Source organism: Bos javanicus, chromosome 3, assembly GCF_032452875.1.
Source record: "Bos javanicus breed banteng chromosome 3, ARS-OSU_banteng_1.0, whole genome shotgun sequence".
Classification (NCBI taxonomy): Eukaryota; Metazoa; Chordata; class Mammalia; order Artiodactyla; family Bovidae; genus Bos; species Bos javanicus.
This window is the reverse complement of record NC_083870.1, coordinates 96,578,398-96,603,514: the sequence shown is the minus strand read 5'-3', so window position 1 is coordinate 96,603,514 and position 25,117 is coordinate 96,578,398. Positions and strand designations below refer to the sequence as shown.

The following is a 25,117-nucleotide window of genomic DNA, read 5'->3' as shown; positions in this document are numbered from 1 at the left end:
GTCGGGAAGATCTGCTGGAAAAAGGATAGGCCACCCACTCCAGTATTCTCGGGCTTCACTTGTGGTTCAGCTGGTAAAGAATCTGCCTGCAATGTGGGAGACCTGGGTTAAATCCTTGGGTTGGGACGATCCCCTGGAGAAGAGAAAGGCTACCCACTCCGGTATTCTTGCCTGGAGAATTCCATGGACTGTGTAGTTCATGGGTTGCAAAGAGTGGGACACAACTGAGCAACTTTCACTTCACATTCCTTTCTGGCCTGAAGAGCTTTCACTGAAAGATCAGCAATTAAACATATGGGGTTTCCCTTGTATATTACTTGTTGCTTTTCCCTTGCTGCTTTTAATATTCTTTCTTTGTATTTAATCTTTGTTAGTTTGATTAGTTTTAGTGTGTTTCTCCTTGGGTTTATCCTGGATGGAATTCTCTGTGCTTCTTGGACTTGACTATTTCCTTTCCCATGTTGGGGAAAGTTTGGACTATAATCTCTTCAAAAAATTTCTCATACCGTTTCCTTTTCTCTTCTTCTTCTAGGACCCCTATAATTCGAATGTTTGTGTATTTAATGCTGTCCCAGAGGTCTCAGACTATCGTAAGCTCTTTTCATTCTTTTTACTTTATAACTTTACTTTATAACTCTTCAGGAGTTATGTCTACCATTCTATCTTCCAGCTCACTTATCCATTCTTCTGACTCAAATATTCTGATATTGATTCCTTCTAGAGTCTTTTTAATTTCAGTAAATGTGTTGTTTGTCTCTGTTTCTTTATTCTTTATATCTTCTAGATTTTTGTTAAGTGTGTTAATTGATTCTTGCATTTTCTCCATTCTATTTTCGAGGTTTTGGATCCTCTTTACTATCATTACTCTGAATTCTTTTTCAGGTAGTTTGCCTATTTCCTCTTCATTTATTTGGACTGTGTGTTTCCAGGTTGTTCCTTCATTTGCACAGTATTTCTCTGCCTTTGCCTTTTTTTTTAACTTATTGTGTTTGAAGTCTTCTTTCCCCAGACCTCAAGGTTGAATTCTTTCTTCCTTTTGGCTTTTTCCTTCTGTGGGTAAGGTTGGTCCTGTGGTTTGTGTAAGCTTCGTGTAGGGTGTTACCTGTGCTTGTGTTCAGGTTGGAGGAGGCAATTTTTTTTCTCCCCTCTGATGGGCAGGACTGTGTGAGGTGGTAATCCTGTCTGCTGATTGTTTGGTTTGTATTTTTGTCTTGTTGGTTGTTTGGATAAGGCCTCCTGCACAGGATGCTGCTGGAAGTTTAGTGATGCCAGGTCTGGTATACAGGTGGTTGCCTTTGTGGGAGTTCTCACTAATTAATACTCCCTAGGAGTTCTCTGGTAGTCTAGGGTCTTTGAGTCAGCACTCCCACTCCAAAAGCTCAGGGCTTGATCTCTGGCCAGAGAATGGAGATTCCACAGGTGGTTTGTTATGGCATTAAATGGGATTAAAACAAACACTCAAAAACAAGAAAGAAAAGAGGCACCCCAGACAAATGGCAATTACAAAATCAGGCAAATAATAACTAAAATAATGGAATATACACACATATACATCTATAAACAAAATCAAAACAGTCCAATAAAGAAATGAAGTACAATAGACTGACCCAGCAAGCAAAGGAAACCAAAAATGGTATCAACCACTTAAAAACAATACTTACAGCACAAACTGGAAAACAAAACTAAAGCAAGGTGCCAACTGGGGAATAAAGCAACAAAAACAAAACAAACAATATTGTTTGTAGACTTTTTGACGATAGCCATTCTGACGTGTGAGATGATATCTCATGATTTTGATTTGCATTTCTCTAATAATGAGTGAAGCTGGGTATCTTTTCACGTGTTTATTAGTCATCTGTATGTCTTCTTTGGAAAAAATGTCTGTTTAGGTCTTTTGCCCACTTTTTGATTGGGTTGTTCGTTTTTCTAGTATTGAGCTGCAAGAACTGCTTGTATATTTTGGAGATTAATTCTTTGTCAATTGTTTCATTTGCTATTATTTTCTCCCATTCCGAGGGCTGTCATCACCTTGCTTAAAGTTTCCTTTGTTGTGCAAACATTTAAGTTTAATTAGGTACCATTTGTTTATTTTTGCTTTTATTTCCATTATTGTGGGAGGTGGGTCATAGAGGATCTCGGCTGTGATTTATGTCAGAGAGTGTTCTGCGTATGTTTTCCTCTAAGAGTTTTATAGCTTCTGGTCTTACATTTAGGTGTTTAATCCATTTTGAGTTTATTTTGGCTTATGATATTAGAAAGTGTTCTAGTTTCATTCTTTTACACATAGTTAATCAGTTTTCCCAGCACCACTTGTTGAAGAGACTATCTTTTCTCCATTGTATATCTGCTAACATCTTAAGCATACTTACTGCAGGGAGGGAAAAGGAGATGCTTATGTTGACTATGTAAAGTAATGGATGTGTTAATTATCATGATCTTGCTAATTATTCTACAATATACATGTATATCAAATCATCACATCATCACACCGTAAACTTTAAATATACACAATTATATTTGTCAATTATTACTCAATAAAGTTTAAAAAAACAAAAAAGTTTCTCCATCTATTAGTGTCCTCTTTGATTTCTTTCACCAGTGTTTTATAGTTTTCAATATATAGGTCTTTAGTTTCTTTAGGTAGATATATTCCTAAGTATTTTATTCTTTCCGTTGCAATGGTGAATGGAATTGTTTCCTTAATTTCTCTTTCTGTTTTCTCATTATTAGTGTATAGGAATGCAAGGGATTTCTGTGTGTTGATTTTATATCCTGCAACTTTACTATAGTCATTGATTAGTTCTAGTAATTTTCTGGTGGAGTCTTTAGGGTTTTCTATGTAGAGGATCATGTCATCTGCAAATAGTGAGAGTTTTACTTCTTCTTTTCCAATTTGGATTCCTTTTATTTCTTTTTCTGCTCTGATTGCTGTGGCCAAAACTTCCAAAACTATGTTGAATAGTAATGGTGAAAGTGGGCACCCTTGTCTTGTTCCTGACTTTAGGGGAAATGCTTTCAATTTTTCACCATTGAGGATAATGTTTGCTGTGGGTTTGTCATATATAACTTTTATTATGTTGAGGTATGTTCCTTCTATTCCTGCTTTCTGGAGAGTTTTTATCATAAATGGGTGTTGAATTTTGTCAAAGGCTTTCTCTGCATCTATTGAGATAATCATAGGGTTTTTATTTTTCAATTTGTTAATGTGGTGTATTACATTGATTGATTTGCGGATATTGAAGAATCCTTGCATCCCTGGGATAAAGCCCACTTGGTCATGGTGTATGATCTTTTTAATGTGTTGTTGGATTCTGGTTGCTAGAATTTTGTTAAGGATTTTTGCATCTATGTTCATCAGTGATATTGGCCTGTAGTTTTCTTTTTTTGTGGCATCTTTGTCAGGTTTTGGTATTAGGGTGACGGTGGCCTCATAGAATGAGTTTGGAAGTTTACTTCCTCTGCAATTTTCTGGAAGAGTTTGAGCAGGATAGGTGTTAGCTCTTCCCTAAATTTTTGGTAGAATTCAGCTGTGAAGCCATCTGGACCTGGGCTTTTGTTTGCTGGAAGATTTTTGATTACAGTTTCAATTTCCGTGCTTGTGATGGGTCTGTTAAGATTTTCTATTTCTTCCTGGTCGAGTTTTGGAAAGTTGTACTTTTCTAAGAATTTGTCCATTTCTTCCACGTTGTCCATTTTATTGGCATATAATTGTTGATAGTAGTCTCTTATGATCCTTTGTATTTCTGTGTTGTCTGTTGTGATCTCTCCATTTTCATTTCTAATTTTATTGATTTGATTTTTCTCCCTTTGTTTCTTGATGAGTCTGGCTAATGGTTTGTCAATTTTATTTATCCTTTCAAAGAACCAGCTTTTGGTTTTGTTGATTTTTGCTATGGTCTCTTTTGTTTCTTTTGCATTTATTTCTGCTCTAATTTCTTTCTGGTGAAAGAAATCAAAGAGGACACTAATAGATGGAGAAATATACCATGTTCATGGATTGGAAGAATCAATATAGTGAAAATGAGTATACTACCCAAAGCAATCTATAGATTCAATGCAATCCCTATCAAGCTACCAACAGTATTCTTCACAGAGCTAGAACAAATAATTTCACAATTTGTATGGAAATACAAAAAACCTCGAATAGCCAAAGCGATCTTGAGAAGAATGGAAATGGAGGAATCAACCTACCTGACTTCAGGCTCTACTACAAAGCCACAGTTATCAAGACAGTATGGTACTGGCACAAAGACAGAAATATAGATCAATGGAATAAAATAGAAAGCCCAGAGATAAATCCACGCACATATGGACACCTTATCTTTGACAAAGGAGGCAAGAATATACAATGGATTAAAGACAATCTCTTTAACAAGTGGTGCTGGGAAATCTGGTCAACCACTTGTAAAAGAATGAAACTAGAACACTTTCTAACACCATACACAAAAATAAACTCAAAATGGATTAAAGATCTAAACATAAGACCAGAAACTATAAAACTCCTAGAGGAGAACATAGGCAAAACACTCTCCGACATACATCACAGCAGGATCCTCTATGACCCACCTCCCAGAATATTGAAAATAAAAGCAAAAATAAACAAATGGGACCTAATTAACCTTAAAAGCTTCTGCACATCAAAGGAAACTATCAGCAAGGTGAAAAGACAGCCTTCAGAATGGGAGAAAATAATAGCAAATGAAGCAACTGACAAACAACTAATCTCAAAAATATACAAGCAACTCCTACAGCTCAACTCCAGAAAAATAAATGACCCAATCAAAAAATGGGCCAAAGAACTAAATAGACATTTCTCCAAAGAAGACATACAGATGGCTAACAAACACATGAAAAGATGCTCAACATCACTCATTATCAGAGAAATGTAAATCAAGACCACTATGAGATACCATTTCACACCAGTCAGAATGGCTGCGATCCAAAAGTCTACAAATAATAAATGTTGGAGAGGGTGTGGAGGAAAGGGAACCCTCTTACACTGTTGGTGGGAATGCAAACTAGTACAGCCACTATGGAGAACAGTGTGGAGATTCCTTTAAAAACTGGAAATAAAACTGCCTTATGATCCAGCAATCCCACTGCTGGGCATACACACTGAGGAAACCAGAAGGGAAAGAGACACGTGTACCCCAATGTTCATCGCAGCACTGTTTATAATAGCCAGGACATGGAAGCAACCTAGATGTCCATCAGCAGATGAATGGATAAAGAAAGCTGTGGTACATATACACAATGGAGTATTACTCAGCCATTAAAAAGAATACATTTGAATCAGTTCTAATGAGGTGGATGAAACTGGAGCCTATTATACAGAGTGAAGTAAGCCAGAGGGAAAAACACCAATACAGTATACTAACGCATATATATGGAATTTAGAAAGATGGTAACAATAACCCTGTGTATGAGACAGCAAAAGTGACGCTGATGTATGGAACAGTGTTATGGACTCTGTGGGAGAGGGAGAGGGTGGGAAGATTTGGGAGAATGGCATTGAAACATGTAAAATATCATGTATGAAACGAGATGCCAGTCAAGGTTCAATGTATGATACTGGATGCTTGGGGCTAGTGCACTGGGACGACCCAAAGGGATGGTATGGGGAGGGAGGAGGAGGGTTCAGGATGGGGAGCACATGTATACCTGTGGTGGATTCATTTTGATATTTGGCAAAACTAATACAATTATGTAAAGTTTAAAAATAAAATAAAATTTAAAAAAAATAAATTCAGCATAAAAAAAAAAAAGTGTATCAGTCAACTGCATATCTAAAAAGAAAAGGTTTAACTGAGGCATTAAGCTAAAAACCCTGATTTCTAATGCAGTTATAGCATATTTTCATGCTGCACCAAGAATAAAGAGTATTTTATTTTATTTTAAAAGGAAATAAAATTAATTAATACTTCATTAATCTTGAAAGATTATATAAATATATGTAGAAAAATCAACTGGGGGAATTAAAAATAAAATGTTTTAAGTTTTTATTTCCACTGTTTCAAGTGATAGATTTTCAAGTGATAAACAACTGACCCATATCTTTATTTCACTGACTCTTTTCCATGCCACAATAATTTAATGCTACATACTAAATCTCTCAGGCTAACCAATTAACCTGAAGTGTGAATTATAGTGCACTTTTCATAATCAATACATGTATATGCATATCAATAATAAAATAAAACTCAAATTTCATATGATGGTAACCAAACATAGTATTTATTTGGATGGCTTATTTTAAAACAGTAAACTTTTCTTTTTTATTTATCATAACACCTTTTCCTATATATCTTTTCACCTAATGATAAATTTTCAACAATATGTCTATTATCCATATGCCATAAGTTGACCTATAATAAGGTAATACATATATGTAATACATATATAAAAATATGGCCTTTGGAGTCAGGAAATTCTCAGTTTCAAATTTGACTACACCACTTGTTAGCCGTGTAATTCAAAGTAAATAACTTTACACTTTTGAGTATCAGCTTCCTCACTTACAAGTAGAGATATAATATCTCAGAAGGCTTGTGTGTGTTAAATGAGATAAATTACATAAATCCATCATTTCTTACAGGGTATGGTTAAACAATAAGTAAAAAAAATATTATTATTGGTTTTTTCCCTTAATGTTCTTGTTGCTATTGTTAAAATTTTTTTAATGTAAAATATTTTTATTAATCGTAAAATCTCACTTTATGAAGACTATTTTATTCTATGTCTTCCCTCCTTTAAAATTCCTTTGGTTCTTCCTCTCTATCTCTTTTCTTCTTCTGAAGCTCTCATAATGAGTATATTGATATGTTCTATGGTATCCCATAAGTCCATTAGGCTTTCTTCACTCTATTTCATTCTTTTTACCTTTATTCCTCTGAGGAAATCATTTCCAATGATGTGTATTCAAATTCTCTGCTCCTTTCTTCTACTTTAGTCTGATGTTGAAGTCTTCTAGGAAATTTTTTCAGTTCAGTTACTTAACGTCATGCTTTCTATTTGGTACTTTCAGTATTATCCATCTCTTTGTTGAAATTCTCACTTGGTTCATGCAATGTTTTCTTGATTTTGGTAAAAATCTTTATGACAGTTACTTTGAAATATCTGTCAGATAAATCATATAATTCCATTTCATCAGAGTCAGTTTCTGGTAGTACACTAGGTACTGCTGCTGCTGCTGCTGCTGCTAAGTTGCTTCAGTCGTGTCCAACTCTGTGCGACCCCATAGATGGCAGAACAAAAATTAATAAGAAACCGTCACTGACCTCAAGGAATTTTTAGCGATAAGGAAAAAAAGATTATTAAATGACTGTAATGCAATAAAAGCTATCATGGAAAAGGCCTGTAAGTCACAGGAAAGGTGCCTGCAAACATATAGGTAGAGATAGTCAAACCCGCCTAAGAGGTACTGTTTCTCAGAGAAAGAAATACTGGCCTGAGTCTAAATTAACATTTTACCAAGTAAACAAAGAATCTGGGACACAGAGAAAATAGCATCCACAAAAGTATGAAGGCTTGAGAGAAGTTGAACTAGGACAACTAAGTCAGACTAGAGAAGTTGGACTAGAAATTGGATAACTGGTTGGACTAGTTGATGGACTAGATAATAGTGAGCAATTAAATATGGCTTTTCCATCAAACCTATCAGAAAATTAATCTTTCCACAAACTTCTGTTGTTTAAACTACTTCATTCAACAAATACAGAATTAGTTTTTGCTTAATTTTGTAAGCACTCTACCTGGTTCAATAAGAGGACATGGATTAACCATACTCAGATTCTACCCAGAAGCAGGTTATAGTCTAGAAGAAAAGAGCAACAGAAACTTTTAAAAATCATAAAAAATGTCAGGTGTCTCTCAAGAGATAAAATTAGGGTGGTGTAGATGTTTTTCCAGGAAAAATAATACTTAAATGGAAGGGCATATGGAAAGAAAACATATCAGGAATTCATAGGAAAGTTCATATTTGACCTATAGACCTTATTTCTCATAAGAAACACAGATTAGTTATCCACCAGCTTAGGAACAGGCAATGTGCATATTACATATTACATATTTTACATATTATAATGTAAATATAATGTGCACCTTACCTATTACACAACTCTGAAAGAAAGAAAATGGAAGCCTAAAGGCAATAAACTTCATCCACATGAACTCAGCCCTCCATATCCATGGGTTCCACATCCCCAGATTCAATGAACCAAGGATCAAATTTTGTTTTTTTCAATTCCAAGGTGCCAGAAGGCAAAACTTGAATTTGCCACTTGCTGGTAACTACTTACATAGCATTTACACTGCATAAGATATTATTATAAGTAATCTAGAGACAATAAGTATACAGGAGGATGTGCATAGGTTACACACAAATATTACATCATTTTATATGAAGGACTTGCACATATGTGGATTTTAGCATCCACACGGGTCCTAGAACCAATCCTACCCAGGCACCAAAGGACAGCTATACAAGATTCAAAGAAAGTACAGTACGTTGTTCCCAATTATGTTGACAGTGTTCAAGTCTGATTGGAAAGACAACACTACAATACTGTGTTATGGATTAAATTACATCTCCCCAAAATTTGTATATTGATGTCTTAACCCTGTGACTCTAATAAGAGACACGGTTTCTGTAGAAGGAATCATGTTAAAATCAGGTCATTAGAGTAGGCCCTAGTCCAATATGACTGATATCCTTATAAAAAGGGAATATTTAGAGACAGACATGTACACACAGAGAATGCCTATGAAAATGAAGGCAGAAATCAGGATGGTATTTCTACAGACCAAGGAACACCAAAGATTGCTAGCAAACTACAGTAAGCTAGAGGAGAGACACTAAGCAGAATCTTCTTCGCAACCCTTAGAAGGAAACAACCCTGTCAACATCTCAATCTCAGACTTCTGTCCTCCAGAATTCTGAAACATTAAATTTCTGTTTTTTAAGTCAATCAGTTTATGGTTCTTTATAAAGGCAGCCCTAGAATACTAAAACAACATAGAATAAACAGAGGGGAAAATCCTACATAAACAATTTTTCAGTTGTTGGTATAAACAGCCATGGTTCTTAAAGTTCAGAGAACTTTCATAAACTAAAATGTCCCTTCAATCATGCATACCCACACATGTGCAAGTACAACATTCAAAACCCAAAATAATCAACAATTATCTTTTAAACAAAATTATGTTTAATTTCTCATTAATATTTTCAACATATTCTGAATACACACTATATGCTTACATTCCATTCAGAGTGTGAGGCTCAAGAAAGTTAACAAGATTCAGTTACTACTGGATGGAAGTTCACAATCAAGCCCTGAGTTCCCCTATCAGAATTCTCATAGCATTTTCTGTGTATGAAGTATATTACTTTTCCTGTTTTATTCAACTGAATCTATTCTTTAACTTTTTTTTAATAGAGAAGCCTCCTCTCAGAATGACTAAGAATCATATAGTAGATATTCATTATCAATCATTTATCAAGTAGTCAAATTATATTAGTTTTACCCGAAAGAAATAATATCTAGATAAGCATTTGATAAAATATAAAGTCCTCTATAAATGTTCATTAGTACTATCATTATTTTTCTAATCATTTATGACAACAAAAACATTTATTGTGTTTCAATTTAAGTATTTCCAAGTTAATTCATTCAAATCTGATTTTTCACTCACAATTTATTTCATTATGGTAAAAAAAATTAAAAGGGTTGAATCACACTAAATGGTCATATGGAGTAAGATTCTTAAAAAAAAACCTCACCAGACAATCTCAAAAGAAAAGGTCTTTGATACACTCACCACTTTCAAAGCAAGCATCAAAGATAAGATGTCCTTTCTTGGGCTGTCCACAGTATCCAGTTGGAAGCACCACATATTTGCTCACATTCCCTCCGATGGCATCATCATTTCCCATATCACTGCCTATTGTTCAAAAAATTGGCTCTTGTTAAGCAGAAATCAAAATGCATTTAGTAACACAAGTCCAGCAAAAATTTTATCATTACATTCCCCCTGTAATTCAGTGCTTATCCAGGCACTAAGGAAATTAACAATATATTGTGATGAAGTAGAAAGAGAACAGATTTTTAAATCAGAAAGATATGGACTCAAATCTCATCTCTACTACATATTAATTCTCCGTAACACAAGGCAATCAGCTTAATCATTTTAAGCCTCAGTTTCTCTCATCCATAAAAAGGAATGGTAAAATCCATATTTCAAAACTGTGTTATGAGAATTAGGTATGAAAAATATCTCGTATAACCAATGAAATACAAAAGATGTTCATTAAATTTCATCAATTATGTAAATAAATGGTAACATTTAACTTGTAACAAATAGCTATTTTATTGTGAATAAAGCAACAGTTCTATAATTAGTATTATAAATACATAATATACCAATACCAGAAATAATTTGAGAAACACTGACTTAGTATAAAAGCTATATTTCCTAACAGGAACTTAAATTTTTTTGTTTTAGAAGTTTCACTTCCATTTAGAATGTAGAAAGCTGGAAAGATCATCTTTTCCATCTTAGCATAAAAATCCCAGTAAAGAACAAAAAATAACTTATAAAAACCAGAGGGGTGGTACGGGGAGGGAGGTGGGAGGGGGGTTCAGGATGGGGAACACGTGTATACCCGTGGAGGATTCATGTTAATGTATGGCAAAATCAATACAATACTGTAAAGTAATTAGCCTCCAATTAAAATAAATAAATTTATATTTTTTTAAAAAATCTATCAGAGAACTGAGTTGTAGGGTAACTGAAATTCTAATATCCAAGAAAAGTCAGGCTCTACCAAAAAGGGATGAGAAGCAAGCACTGACTCCTCCGTATCAGAGCACAGGAGAAAGAAATGGTGGGTCCCTTACAAATGACTAAAAAGAAGTTAATTTTTAAAAAATCATTTAAGGTAAGTTTGGGGAACAAGAGAGAGTAGAACCCCTGGGAGTCACAGACACAAAAGGAAGTTCACAGCACTGGGAGACTCTCCTACACAAGCCTTCATCAAGCGTTTAGGAGAAAGATTAGAAGCAAGGCAGAAGACTAGAAAATGCCTTTCTTTGTGATTCAGACCTGCAAAGGGAGAATGGCCCGACGAATATCATTTTCCCTATAGAAAAAAGGCCCTAAGTCACTCAGATCAGATGAGATCAGTCACTCAGTCGTGTCCGACTCTTTGAGACCCCATGAATCGTAGCACGCCAGGAGGCCTAAGTCACTAGGGAAGAACAACAAACTTTGTAACCCCCGTGCTCAAGTGAGACTCATTGTAAGAGGAGAAGTATTAAAAGGGAAAAAATTCTCTACATTTAAGGGAAGAGCAGCAAACCGTCCTGGGACTAAGACAATATATCAATATTGTTGAAGGGCTCAAACCTTGGAGGAGGAGTAAAAATCATTCACAAAGCATATCAAAGATTCAGGGTAGAATTAAAAGTGGAGAATGAAACTAAACCAAGCTTAATGCCTGACTAAGACAGAAGTCACTCACCGAGAGCCAGACATCCTGGACTGTGAAGTCAAGCGGGCCTTAGGAAGCATTACTAAGAATAAAGCTAGTAGAGGTGATGGAAATCCAGCTGAGCTACTTCAAATCCTAAAAGATGATGCTGTTAAAGTGCTGCATTCAATACACCAGCAAATTTGGAAAACTCACCAGTGGTCACAGGACTGAAAAAGGTCCATTTTCATTCCAATCCCAAATAAAGACAATGTCAAAAAATGTTCAAACTACTGTACAGTTGTACTCATTTCACTATCAACAATATGCTACATACAGAACAACTCTTCTCAGAGTTAAATGATAAGCAGCGCCAAACTGAGACACCTGAAAAAGGGGGGGAAACTAGGTGAGCCTAACGATAATACTAGCTTTTAGATTAGTGATACTTTCTGATCTATTGTACAGGGAGAAGAGGGTTCCCAAGTACAACAGGGTGATTTAGTGTGTTGAAAAGACAGAAGTAAGAGTTTGGAGAGGGATGAGGAAAGTCTGAAGGTCAGACTATTGAAGGGGAGACTGCTATGAGAGTCAGAGCATCTAAAATGTATAGCAATCTGTTTAAGACTGTCTGAATGCTAAGCCATATAGAATAAAATTCCATGAGACCAGTCAAAGAATGACCAGGAAGTTGTAATTTCCAAGGTGCACAGTGCTGGGAAACATTCAACATGCAACCATCCACAGTGAAGAATCCATGTTGAAAATTTAGGAGATTAAGTAGAGATTCCAGAAAGGTACTAGCCATGAACAACTGGAAAATGAAATTTGAAACACCATACCACTTACAATACCATCAAAAACACAAAATAACAAGGCTTAAATTTAACAAATTATATATAAGAACTGTATATTGAAAAATAAAAAAATAAAAATTGTTGATACATATTAAGGAAGATCCAATTAAATATCAAGATATACCATGTTCATGGATTAGAGAACTCATTATTATTAAAGTGACAACTTTCCAAAAACTGATCTCTAGATTAAATGCAATACCAATCAAAATCTCAGCAGGACTTATTCCAAGAAATCAACAAACTGACTCTAAAATTTATATGGAAACTCAAAGGGCCTGAAATACTGAATACAATTATGAAAAATAAGAGTTGAAGAACTTACATGAGAATAAGACTTACAGGAAAGTCATATAAATAAGTGGATCAGATTACAGAGTGAAGAAATACATCCATATACATTTGGTCAATTAAGTTTGAACAAAGGTGCAAGGATAATTTAATATAGAAAAAACAACTTGTAAAACAAATAGTGCTTGAAGAACTCGACAACTTTTCAGGAAAAAAAAATGAACCTCATATGTATGTGATGGTGGTGGGTTTATATTATATATTTTCCAAACTCACTAAATTTCATAGGTAAAACAGGTACATTTTTGTTATGGGTAAACTTATCTCAAAACAATTATTTTTAAATGTTAAAAAGTGAAAGAGCAAGAATTGATTTTCATATCACAGAATCAATCCATATATATATATATATATATGGACAGAGATATTATACAAATACATATTTATATATAGATGTTATACATATATGTAAAGTAAAATTATCCCATGACTAATATCTCTCAAACCCAATTCTCAGTCCCTAGATTAAAATGTTCTTAACCACTTCAGTTTTTAGTTTCTCAGATATTATTCTACACAATATCTTTATTTTTCTATTATTTTAGTTTATCAACATCAAATGGTATCTATCAAAATTCTTATATGAAAGATAAAGAAATAGTTTATGTACATGATTATCCCCTTCTCTAAAAAGAGAATTTCATTTTATTTTTAAATATACATTATATTATTCTTATTTTAATTATTCATTTGAGGTGGATATCGTTGTGAGCAGTATACCTAGGGGGCATTTTAGAAATTTGTTAAGGCATTTTTGTTTGTTTTCATAAGGATGAAAGAGCACTGATGGCACCTGAGTAGTAGAGACGAGGAATGCTACACGTAGTACAAAGTAGAGAAAAGTCCAGTATGACTTCCAAGTGTCAGATATACTCACATATTCATGCACACAGATATGTTCTTGTTCAATCATTCAGTCGTATCCAACTCTTTGTGACCCCATGGAATATAGCAGGCCAGACTTCCCTGTCCTTTGTCATATCCCAGAGCTTGCTCAAACGCATGTCCATTGAGTCGATGATGTCATCCAACCATCTCATCCTCTGTCATCCCCTTCTCCTCCTGCCTTCAATCTTTCCCAGCATCAGAGTCTTTTCCAATAAGTAGGTTCTTTGCATCAGGTGGCCAAAGGATTGGAGCTACAACTTCAGCATCAGTCCTTCCAAGGAATATTCAGGACTGATTTCCTTTAGGATTCACCGGTTTGATTTCCGTGCAGTCCAAGGGACTCCCAAGAGTCTTCTCCAACACCACAGTTCAAAAGCGTCAATTATTCAATGTCCAGCCTTCTTTATGGTCCAACTCTCACATCCATACATGCTGTTGCTGCTGCTAAGTTGCTTCAGTCGTGTCCGACTCTGTGCAACCCCATACACGACAGCCTACCAGGTTCCCCCATCCATGGGATTTTCCAGGCAAGAGTACTGGAGTGGGGTGCCATTGTCTTCACCACATCCATACATGACTATTGGAAAAACCACAGCTTAGACTATACAGATCTTTGTCATCAAAGTAATGTCTCTGCTTTTTAACATGCTGTCTAGGTTTGTCATAGTTTTTGTTTCAAGGACCAAGTGTCTTTTAATTTCATGGCTGCAGTCACCATCTGCAGTGATTTTGGAGCCCAAGAAAATAAAGTTGGTCTCTAATTCCATTGTTTCCCCATCGATTTGCCATGAAGTGATGGGACCAGATGCCATGATCTTCGTTTTTTGAATGTTGACTTTTCAGGCAGCATTTTCACTCTTCTCATGTACCTTCCTCAAGAGGCTCTTTAGTTCCCCTTCACTTTCTACCATAACGGTAGTGTCAACTGCATATCTGAGGTTATTGATATTTCTCCCAGCAATCTTGATTCTAGCTTGTGCTTCATCCAGCCCAGCATTTTGCATGATGTACTCTGCATAGAAGTTAAATGAGCAGGATGAGAATATACAGCCATGATGTACTGCTTTCCCAATTTGGAACCAGTCTGTTGTTCCATGTCCAGTTCTAACTGTTGCTTTCTTGACCTGCATACAGGTTTCTCAGGAGGCAGGTAAGATGGTCTGCTATTCCCATCTCTTTCCACACTTTGTTGTGATCCACACAGTCAAAGGCTTTGGCATAGTCAGTAAAGCAGAAGTAGATGTTTTTCTGGAATTCTCTTGCTTTTTGTATGCTATAACAGATATTGGCAATTTGATGTCTGGTTCCTCTGCCTTTTCTAAATCCAGCTTGAACAACTGGAAGTTCTTGGTTCATATACTGTTGAAGCCTAGCTTGGAGAATTTTAAGCATTACTTTGCTAGTGTGTGAGATGAGTGCAGTTGGGCAGTAGTTTGAACATTCTTTGGCATTGACTTTCTTTGGGATTGGAATGAAAACTGACCTTTCCAGTCCCGTGCCCACTGCTGAGTTTTCCAAATTTGCTGACATAGTGAGTGCAGCATTTTCACAGCATCATATTTTAGAATTTGAAATAGTTCAACTGGAATTCCATCACCTCCAATAGCTTTGATCATAGTGATGCTTCACAAGGCCTACTTGACTTCACATTCCAGGATATCTGGCTCTAGGTAAGTGATCACACCATTGTGGTTATTTGGGTCATTAAGATCTTTTTTGTATAGTTCTTCTGTGTATTCTTGCCACCTCTTAATATTTTCTGCTTCTATTAGGTCCTTGCTGTTTCTGTCCTTTATCGTATCCATCTTTACATGAAATGTTCCCTTGGTATCTCTAATTTTCTTGAAGAGACCTCTAGTCTTTCCCATTCTATTGTTTTCCTCTATTTCTTTGCATTGATCACTGAGGAAGGCTTTCTTATCTCTCCTTGCTATTCTTTGGAACTCTGCATTCAGATAGGTATATCTTTCCTTTTCTCCTTTGCCTTTCGCTTCTCTTCTTTTCTCAGCTATCTGTAAGGCCTCCTCAGACAACCATTTTGCTTTTTTGCATTTCTTTTTCTTGGAGACGGTTCGATCACCTCCTCCTGTACAATGTTACGAACCTCTGTCCATAGTTCTTCAGGAACTCTGTCTATCAGATCTAATCCTTTGAATCTATTTGTCATTTTCACTGTATAATCATAAGGGATTTGACTCCCTTATGTACACAGATATTCATGCATGCAAAATCTTATAATTATGTGAGCTTAGAATCTGTTTCACACGTGGAAAGTATTTTGCATGGCTTTAATAAACACTGATTTTTCCAAAGATGCAACTAACATGTAAATCAAGGAAAGATTATAATTGGTTTGTTTATAATTTTATCCAGAAGTATCATCATTTTAGAAAATCATGTCACCAACAGCATTATCACTCACTTCATTATGTTTTCCACATCCCTGTTTTTCCTTGTAGAAAACTCCTACTCATCCTGTAGACCTACATGAAATGTTATCTATTCTGGGAAGTCTCATCTGATTTCCCAAGCACTGACAGTCAGTGTTCCTCTACATTGCCACAACATCTTGTTTATTCCTTAAAACATATTTACCTTTTTATTACTGATTTATTGTATGTTTATTTTTTGTGTCTTTTCACTCTGAGTATGGTGTCTCATTAGAAGAATCTAATGTCTTTTATTTTTATCACCACTTTCTCTCTCCATCCCAGGTATGACACAATGCTTGGCACAATGTCAGTAATCTATAAATACTCACTAATTTACTGAAATAAAGAAGATTTTTAAGAGCTGAAATTTATGTGAATATTGGTTTTTGTTTGTCTATTGACAACACAGAGGGTATGCAATATATTTTAAATTCATCAAAAGAACAGACAGAATCTTTACATCTACATTTTACCAAGATAAAAAGTTATAAAATAATGAAATCAAATAGTTAAAGAAAGGGAAACACCTTAGAATATGCATATACTGACATAAAGACAGAAAGACCAGGGTAGGGGGATACTATAGTCTGTGATGTTAATACAACATAATGCTTGATCATTTACATGCACAACGTGAGAAATGCAAAGTTATTATTCTCAGAGAAATTATATCTCAGTTATACATGTATATTAAACCATTAACAAAGAATGGCATTTACCGTAGTATAAAATAATCCAAGGTAGCGTGGATTAATGAAATAACTGTTCTTATTGAGTAACTTCTAATTTCTTGACCTTATTTTAAAATATCCCTATATTTAGTGACAGAAGTATGAATTAATAGTAAGAGTTTGGATCTCAAAATCACATAGAGCTGAGAGTGAATCCATCTAACTCAGATATATATGCAGTAATTTAATATAATCTCTCTAAGTCTTTCACTTAGAGTTTGGTTATGTTGTTCGGAAGGGTACAGAAAAAATATGTAAATCACATAGAACATAGCATTTACTCAATAAGCAGTTAGTTATAATTATTATCCTCATTATCATTATTATCCTCATTATTATTAAGACACCTGTATCTTGAAGGAAATGTATTTAACTAAAGAATAAAAGAGTCAACTCTATAAAGTATAATGGAGGATTCAGAAAAGGAAAGGCATAATTTAAATAGAAATTCAGAAAGAATGTCTTACCAAAAACCTACTCTTTGAAGTAAACACTGAATGTTGTAGCATCCAGTTAAATTATAGAGTATAAAACACTTTTATTATAGTGTGTAAAATATTTGTGTCCAAACACAGAGACAGAATAATACAATGAAGTTTTTCAATTTAAGGAAGTTAGAGACAAAGAGAAAATAAAATAAGTTGTGGTTTATCTTTAATGAAACATCTAATCCTATTAATATTATTATTTACATGCTTTTAAAAATACTACATGGATAACAAATATTTAGCAATAAAAAATATGAGCACATTTTGTGGAAGGAAAAAGATATATCTAAAGAGGTACCTGATGAAATGATATTATAATTACATCTTATTTTATTCTAATAAATAGGCCTGCCAAGGCGCTAGAAATAAACTTTTGGGCTACATAGAATTTTTGACATTTAAGTGGGTTATACTGATGATGGATATGACAAAGGCTCAATTTGTTTTATTTCTACATGGAAAACTACTTTACACAAAAGTTACAAGCAATTCATATTGGTCAAAAATGAGGAAAACAGCGTATTAATTAAAACTGACCTTTATATAGAACATGAATTCCACCTCTCAGGTACAAACACCTTGGAAGAAGTAACAAATTACCTCCATGTATAAGTGATATGCAGTTAAAGGGATCTGTCAAAAGTTCCATTATAAAGCAACATTTCCAAGGCTTCATAATTTTGAGAGAAAAGTACACTGAAGATGAGACCTAACCCACAAATCCTGAGCCAAGAAAATAAATCTAAAATTCCTATCTGAGGGCATTTTAAGAAAGAGAACCTATTCATTTGGGGACTTTTATCTCAGTGAACTAGTACCCGCTACATAACTTGTTTTGAGAAAGTTAATTTTTAGGTAGGTTGATAAGAAGTCTGGGGTCGAGGAGGACAAGGAGGAGGAAGAGGAGAAAGGGGTCTGGGGTTCTCAAGGAGGAGAAAAAGACAAACATTTTTTTTTCTACATTCCTGCATCTTAGTCACATAAAATGTTTTTTCTTTAAGCTAATGATTACACAACAAAACAATTCATCTGGCTCAAGGGTATGTTCTTCCTTAAACTCCATACCAATGATTATATAACAACAATGTATCCTGCTTGAGGATATGTTTCTCCTTCTTAAGGACCTTCTGACTAATCCTGGCACCTTCAGGTGTATGTTGTGGGAGCGAATCTGGTAAGACCTTTACAACCTTGAGATGTTCTTGTGATTTATTGTTAATAGCCAATTGAAAAAGTATATAGCTCCCTTGCTAAAACTAGTGACAGGGCACTCTCTATCTCCCTTCTGAGGTCTATGTCAGAAGCTTTCTTTGTCCTTTTTCACTATAATAAAACTTCTGCCACACAAAAGCTCTGAGTGATCAAGCCTGGTCCCTGATCCCAAAGCTAAATCTTCTTCAGAGATCATCAATCAACCATAAGCTATCACTTCCCAGCATTTTACAAAATATACCATGTTTGTTCTCATTGAAAATATACTTACAAGAGATACTTCAAGGACTCAAAAAACAAAAACGTAAAAAAAATTTTTCCTAAATACACATATCCTAATCCTTTCTAGACATATGTATTAATATCTTCAATACAAATATGATGTCTAGATTTGTTAAGCTACAATCAATCATAGGGGCTTCCCTGGTGGCTCAGATGGTAAAGAATCTGCCTGCAATGCCGGAGGCCTGGGTTTGATCCCTGGTTGGGAAGATCCCCTGGAGAAGAGAAACGCTACCCACTCCGGTATTCTGGCCTGGAGAATTTCACGGACTGTATCGTCCCTGGGGTCGCAGAGAGCCAGACACAACTGTGCTATTTTGAAAAAAAAAATCAATCATAGGGTATTTTAAATACTATTCATGTATTAAAGAACTATTTTTGTACCCACTCTATCTTGTGCCAAGAACTAAGGAGAATATATAAGAAAAATAAGCTGTAAATCAGTCCATCAATCCATAAAAGATTAAGGATATACTAATAACAACACTCTCAAAAAACTGACTATCTAGTTAAGGACTATACTGAAGGTAATAAGATATATAATGAAAAACAAATGTTCTATTTCTGTAAGAAAGAAAAATAATCAGTACAGACAGCATAGTTAGGCACCATGGGATTTGGAAAAATATGAACTTAAAGGCTGAATCGTTGCTTGGTCACTTTTTAAGTGTATGACCACGGATGAGGCCCAATTCAGCAAGCTATGGTCTTTTCTCTTTTCATTCTACAGCCTTTCAAAAGAAATGGCTGGCCCATTTTCTCTGAAATAGTAGTTTGCATCCAATTCCTCAACATTTTGCAGTAAATGATCTCCCTCCCCCGCTCTTACCAGGATTCTACTGATACCTTTTCTATTTTGTATTACAGCTAACTGCATATGCCTTAACATTCACTTCCCAAAGTGAAGTGTGAAAGTCACTCAGTCATGTCCGACTCTTTGTGACCGCATGGACTTGGAATTCTCCAAGCCAGAACACTGGAATGGGTAGCCTTTCCCTTCTCCAGGGGATCTTCCCAACCCAGGGATCAAACCCAGGTCTCCTGCACTGCAGGCAGATTTTTTACCAGCTAAGACACAAGGGAAGCCCCAACCAGTTACTTAAACACTAACTTTCCACTTATCTGTTAGTCATAATGCAGATTACTATATACTTTTTGATTGCAATTAATACAGATAGCTGCATTCACTGTAAAACAAAAAATGTCTGACATAGAGCAATTTTAATAGTTATCAAATTGAAAATTCAATTGAAAAAGAATTTTCAAAAATGTATTCTATTCTATAGTACGTGGGAGCCATTTTTCATTGATTCCTAGCCTACTGATATAGAATTATTAGTTTATTTAAGAATTTTTTTTTACTCCTGTGCACCTACTATGTTATGTTTTAGTAACATTAAAAATCTTAAAACTTCCTGTCCATCAAGGATATTAGTGGGAGAGGCAAATGAGTAAACCATAATAGTATAATGTAATAAATATTAGAAATGTGAGGTAACCTCAAGGTATCCCACAAGAGCATAAAGAAGTAACATCTAAACTTTTCTCACAGAAGGCTTCCTGAACAACCTTAAAAATATATGTAAAAATTAGCGAAATAAAGAAGTTACAAGAAGATAATGTATAGAGGAACAAGATGAGAGTCTGGAAAGGGAGACAGGAAATAGATCATGGAAGGCCTTCAGCACCTAAGAAAGTTAGATTTTATCCTAGAACAGTAAAACCCTGCCCCTGAAGGATATGAAGCAGAGCAGGATACAGCCTAGCCTCAAGGCTCAGAGCTTAGAGCATTTTCACAGAGATAAAAGAGAGAGCTGTCTCTATGGTGCTATTTTGAGCATAGAAGGTTAAGTGATGGTAACCTGAATGAGGTAGGTGGCGGGCTGAAGGAGCAAGGAGTCTGGGATGCAGACTTGGAGTCCATTCTCACTCTACACAAACTGCACTGTTTTTGGAAAGCATGATGATAGATCAGCCTTTGGAGAATTTACATATGTAATCTTGTCAAGCTCTACAACTGTATTCTGGTTCCCAAATTAGACTTGTACTTCAAAATGAAATTTTAATTTACATGCTAAAAACAGAACCCTTAAAAACAACATCTGGCTGGTGTTCCTAATCTATTTCTGCCACATTCAATATTCAAAGAATACCAGCTCAGTATTCTCCAAACCATGGCCTAGAAAAGCTTCCTGGTGGTTTTCAATCTACCTTCAGCAATCACTGGGTGTCCACTCTGTGCCTGATACTGTGATAGATGCTGGAGATCTAGAAATTAATAAGACATAGAATATCCTTCAAGGAGTATAAAGGGAATTAGGAAAATAAAAAAGCATTTTACACTCTCTAACACAACATTGTAGACAAACACAACACTGTAGAATAGAAACTTAAAGAAAGAGGTTTATAAATCCACTGTGTTGGAAAAGAATCCAGAAAGTTTTCTAGAGAAAAGGTAACAAGCGATACTTGAACTGAGTCTCAAGTAGGTGTCTATTAGGCAGCCAAGTTATGACGCTCCAATTCTGGAAAGGACAGATTATTCTGAAATAAAAGGTCTGTAGATTTTAAAAGAACAACATGGAGAGTTACACAGAAATCAGACTAGAAAGAAGCCTATATGTTTATTAAGAAATGGGTACCTTATCCCATAAACAATTGAAAGTATTAATGGATCTTAAGCAGTGAAACTACAGGATGTGCTTTGTATAACAGAAAGACCCCTCTGGCAGTAGTGTGGACAATGGATTAGAAAGGAATGAGATTGCACAGAAACTGCAGGTAGGAGGCTACACAACAAACTACATTTGAAATGATGCGGATCTGAACTAACGTGAAAACAGTGGCAATGGAGAGTTACTGAGAATGAGGGATAGCCACAGGCTTGCTGAGTAATTAGATGATATAGTCCCATACTTCTTGTATCCCATTCTTGAGAGTACATTTCCCCTGTAAATGGATCGATGATAATAAGTGAATATAAGAGAAAAGATTATAAAAATCAAGAAACAACTTCCAAATTTGGCAACATTAAATTCTCACATCTCCCAGGAATAACTGATTACTCAAAGAGGTTCTAAGATTTTATTCAAGAGAAAATAAGAGCCAGAAAAGATCGCAGAAGAGAAGGATGTGGAGTTTATCTCCTCCCACAAATACATAAAAAATACATCTACACGTGGGACAATTTTCACAGAATACCTGCTGAATGCTGGTAGAGATCTCATAATACCAAAATTGCAAGAAAAAAATCACCACATAACCAGGAGGATAAAAGAAAAAATGGAAATCAGGATGGGGCCTGCATCCCTGGGAAGGAGCTGTGAAAAAGTTCCCTCAAACAGGGAAAACTTTTCATCAGCATGGAGATCAGCTAGGACAGAAAAAGAGCTTCAGAGGCTCAGAGGAGAGCAGAGCAGCTGGCTCTTAGCAGTCAGAACAGAGAGACCAGCACAGAGGGTCCTGGGCACCTTCCTACACTCCCCAGACACAAGTCTACTGGTGTGCCTGGCATAGCTGAGTGCTGAAATTCAGGCTTCAGACAACAGACCTAGACAAAGGACTGCGGTTAGCTATGCAGAGACAACCTGAAGGGGTTGGAGTGAGGTCCAAGCCATAACCAGGGATGTGTGCAGGAAGGAGCCCGATTCTGACATTAAAACTCCACTGTTAACGAAAGGAGGGGTGGGGCCCCTGCCACAGCAGCCTCTTGCACAGCATGCTCACAGAGGCAGGGCTCCACCTCTTTGCCCACATTCAAAGGCAAGGCTGAAATCTGAGCCACTCCCCAGGTACTACACATTGGAAGCAGGGCTGAAATCTGAGCGTTCCAGCAGCTACAGCTTTGTAAACTCAGTGCCTGTGGGAGTGTTTTACAGGTGCTCCTGTTGCTGGGGCAGGTCCAGCAATAGTGTCTGCCGCCTTTGCTATAGGAGCACACAGACGGGAGGAAAGGGTCTGGGCTGACGAAGCGGCTCCCATGGCAGACCCAGGAACATGACTAATGGATGTCCCAAATCCTGACCTCAGCCATTTTGTGCAACCAGATTTGCACTAGAGATTTTGTAAGCACAGTGCCCAAGGGATACCTGGGCCAATTGTCTGAATTCCCACAGCTGAGGAGGAGTCGAGGGCAGTGTCAAAAGCATTGTACTTTGTGAGCCCACACAACAGGTGACAGGTGATACCAGAGTGCACTTCCTGATGGACAGCTCCTGTGAAGGAGTACTCACTGGCTCCTCTCCCAGCGGAAGCCCCACCCATCTCACACTGCAGTTTAGAAACAGATCTGAGAGTGTCTACTCCAAACCTGGGGAGCAGGCCCTGACCCCAACAGCAATGTGACAACCACAGAGCAAAGAGAAGGACCCTCAATGTCCAGCACAGGCTCTGACCACCACAAAACCAGTTACACCCACTATTATGAAAAGGAAAGCACACTTTTAAGAAAGACATAGCAGGTATCCATACTAAACATCCCTCACAACAAAAATATTAGACTCACACAGGCTACACAGGGACACTTCCACATAAAAACACCCTGCTAAGATGACAGGAGACAACTGTTTCTCCTAAACTCACAAAGTCAGAGAAATACAAGTAAAATAAAGAAGCAGAGAAGCCACTCCCAAATAAAAGACCAAGAGAATTCCCCTGAAAGAATAAATGATGAAACAGACCTCTCCAGTCTAATAGACACTAAATTCAAAAAGGATGTAATGAAAATATTGAAGGGATTAAGAATGGCTACTAACAGAAATACAAATTACTTAAAAAGGAACTAGAAATTATAAGGAGGAGCCAAGAAAAATTAGAAAATTCATTTCCTGAGACAAAAGCTGAACTAAAGGCAACAAGTAGCAGAATTAATAACACAGAAGAAAGATAAGTGATCTGGAAGATAGAATAATGGAAATTATCCAATTGAGGCAGCAGAAAGACAAATTAAAAAAAAAAATGAAAGCAACAGATGACGCCTTTGAGATAATATAAAGTGTTCCAATCCACACTTAATAGGGATCTCAGAAGGAAAAGAAAGAGGGGACCAAAAATGTATTTGAAGAAATTATGGCTGAAAAATTCCCAAACCCAAAGAAGGAAACAAATGATCCAAATGAAACAAAGAACAGAGGATCCCAAAGAATATGAACCCAAACAGACCTATGCCAAGACATATTTAAAATGGCAAAAGTTAAAGATAAGGAGAGGATAATAAAGGCAGCAAGAGTAAAGCAAAGAGTTAATTACAAGGCTATTAGCTGATTTCTCTACAGAAACAGCCCAGAAGGGAGTGGCAAGATATATTCAAACTCTTAAAAGGAAAACACTTGCAACCTAGGATACTTTACCCAGCAAGATTATAATTTAAAATAGAAGGATAATGAAGAATTTCTCTGAAAAGCAAAAACTAAAAGAATTCAGCAATATTAAACCTATTCTTAAATATATATATATATATATATTGAAAGCTATTCTCTAAATAGTAAAGCAGCAAGACTCTAGAGGAAGAGAAAATCACAACCAGAAAGTAAATCACTTAAATAAGTCAGCACATTGATTTTTTAAAAAAATAAAATTATAAAAGCAAACTGAATCCAACAACACATAAAAAAGATCATACACCACAGTCAAGTTGGATAAATCCCAGGGTCATAAGAACAGTCCACACATGCAAATCAATCATTGTGATAACTATATCAACAAACGAAAAGACAAAAACTACATGATCATTTCAAAAGATGCAGAAAAACTACTTGATAAAATTGAAGACCCATTCAAGATAAAACCTCTTATCAATGTGGATATAGAGGAAACATACATGCATGCATGCTAAGTCAATTCAGTTGTGTACAACTCTTTGCAACCCTATAGTCTGTAATCCATCAGGCTCCTCTATCCATGGGATTCTTCAGGCAAGAATACTCAAGCGGGTTGCCTTGCCCTCCTCCAGGGGATCTTCCGGACCCAGAGATCGAACCCATGTCTCCTGCAGCTCCTGCACAGCAGGCAAATTCTTTGCCACTGAGCCACTGGGGAAGCCCATAGAGGAAATATAACATAATAAAAGTTATTTATGACAAACTCAAAGGCAACATAATACTCAATGGTGAAAAGCTGAAAGCTTTCCTACTAAAATCTGGAACAAGACAACAATACCCTCTCTTGCCACTTTTATTCAACACAGTATTGGAAATCCCAGCCACAGTAATCAAATAAGAAAAAGAAATAAAAGGCATCCAAATTGTAAGAGAAAAGGTAAAACTGTCATTATATGCAGATGATATGATAGTACATATAAGAAGCCCTAAGGACTCCAAACAAAAACTACTAGTAATGATAAACATATTCAGTAAGGTAGCAGGATACAAAATTAACATACAGAAATCAGTCACCTTTTTTTTTTTTAACA

General features: G+C 35.9%; 1 protein-coding gene across 6 annotated transcripts in view; it reads right to left on the bottom strand.

Moving 5' to 3' along the window:
- LOC133244620 (BEN domain-containing protein 5) overlaps positions 1 to 25,117 on the bottom strand; it is a 1,484,041-nt gene that overhangs the window by 1,386,076 nt on the left and 72,848 nt on the right. For all 6 annotated transcript variants that reach the window (XM_061412038.1, XM_061412039.1, XM_061412040.1 and 3 more), the window contains exon 2: positions 9,817 to 9,939. In XM_061412038.1, coding sequence (XP_061268022.1) covers positions 9,817 to 9,939 — 123 coding nt within the window. The remainder of the gene's footprint in view (positions 1 to 9,816; positions 9,940 to 25,117) is intronic.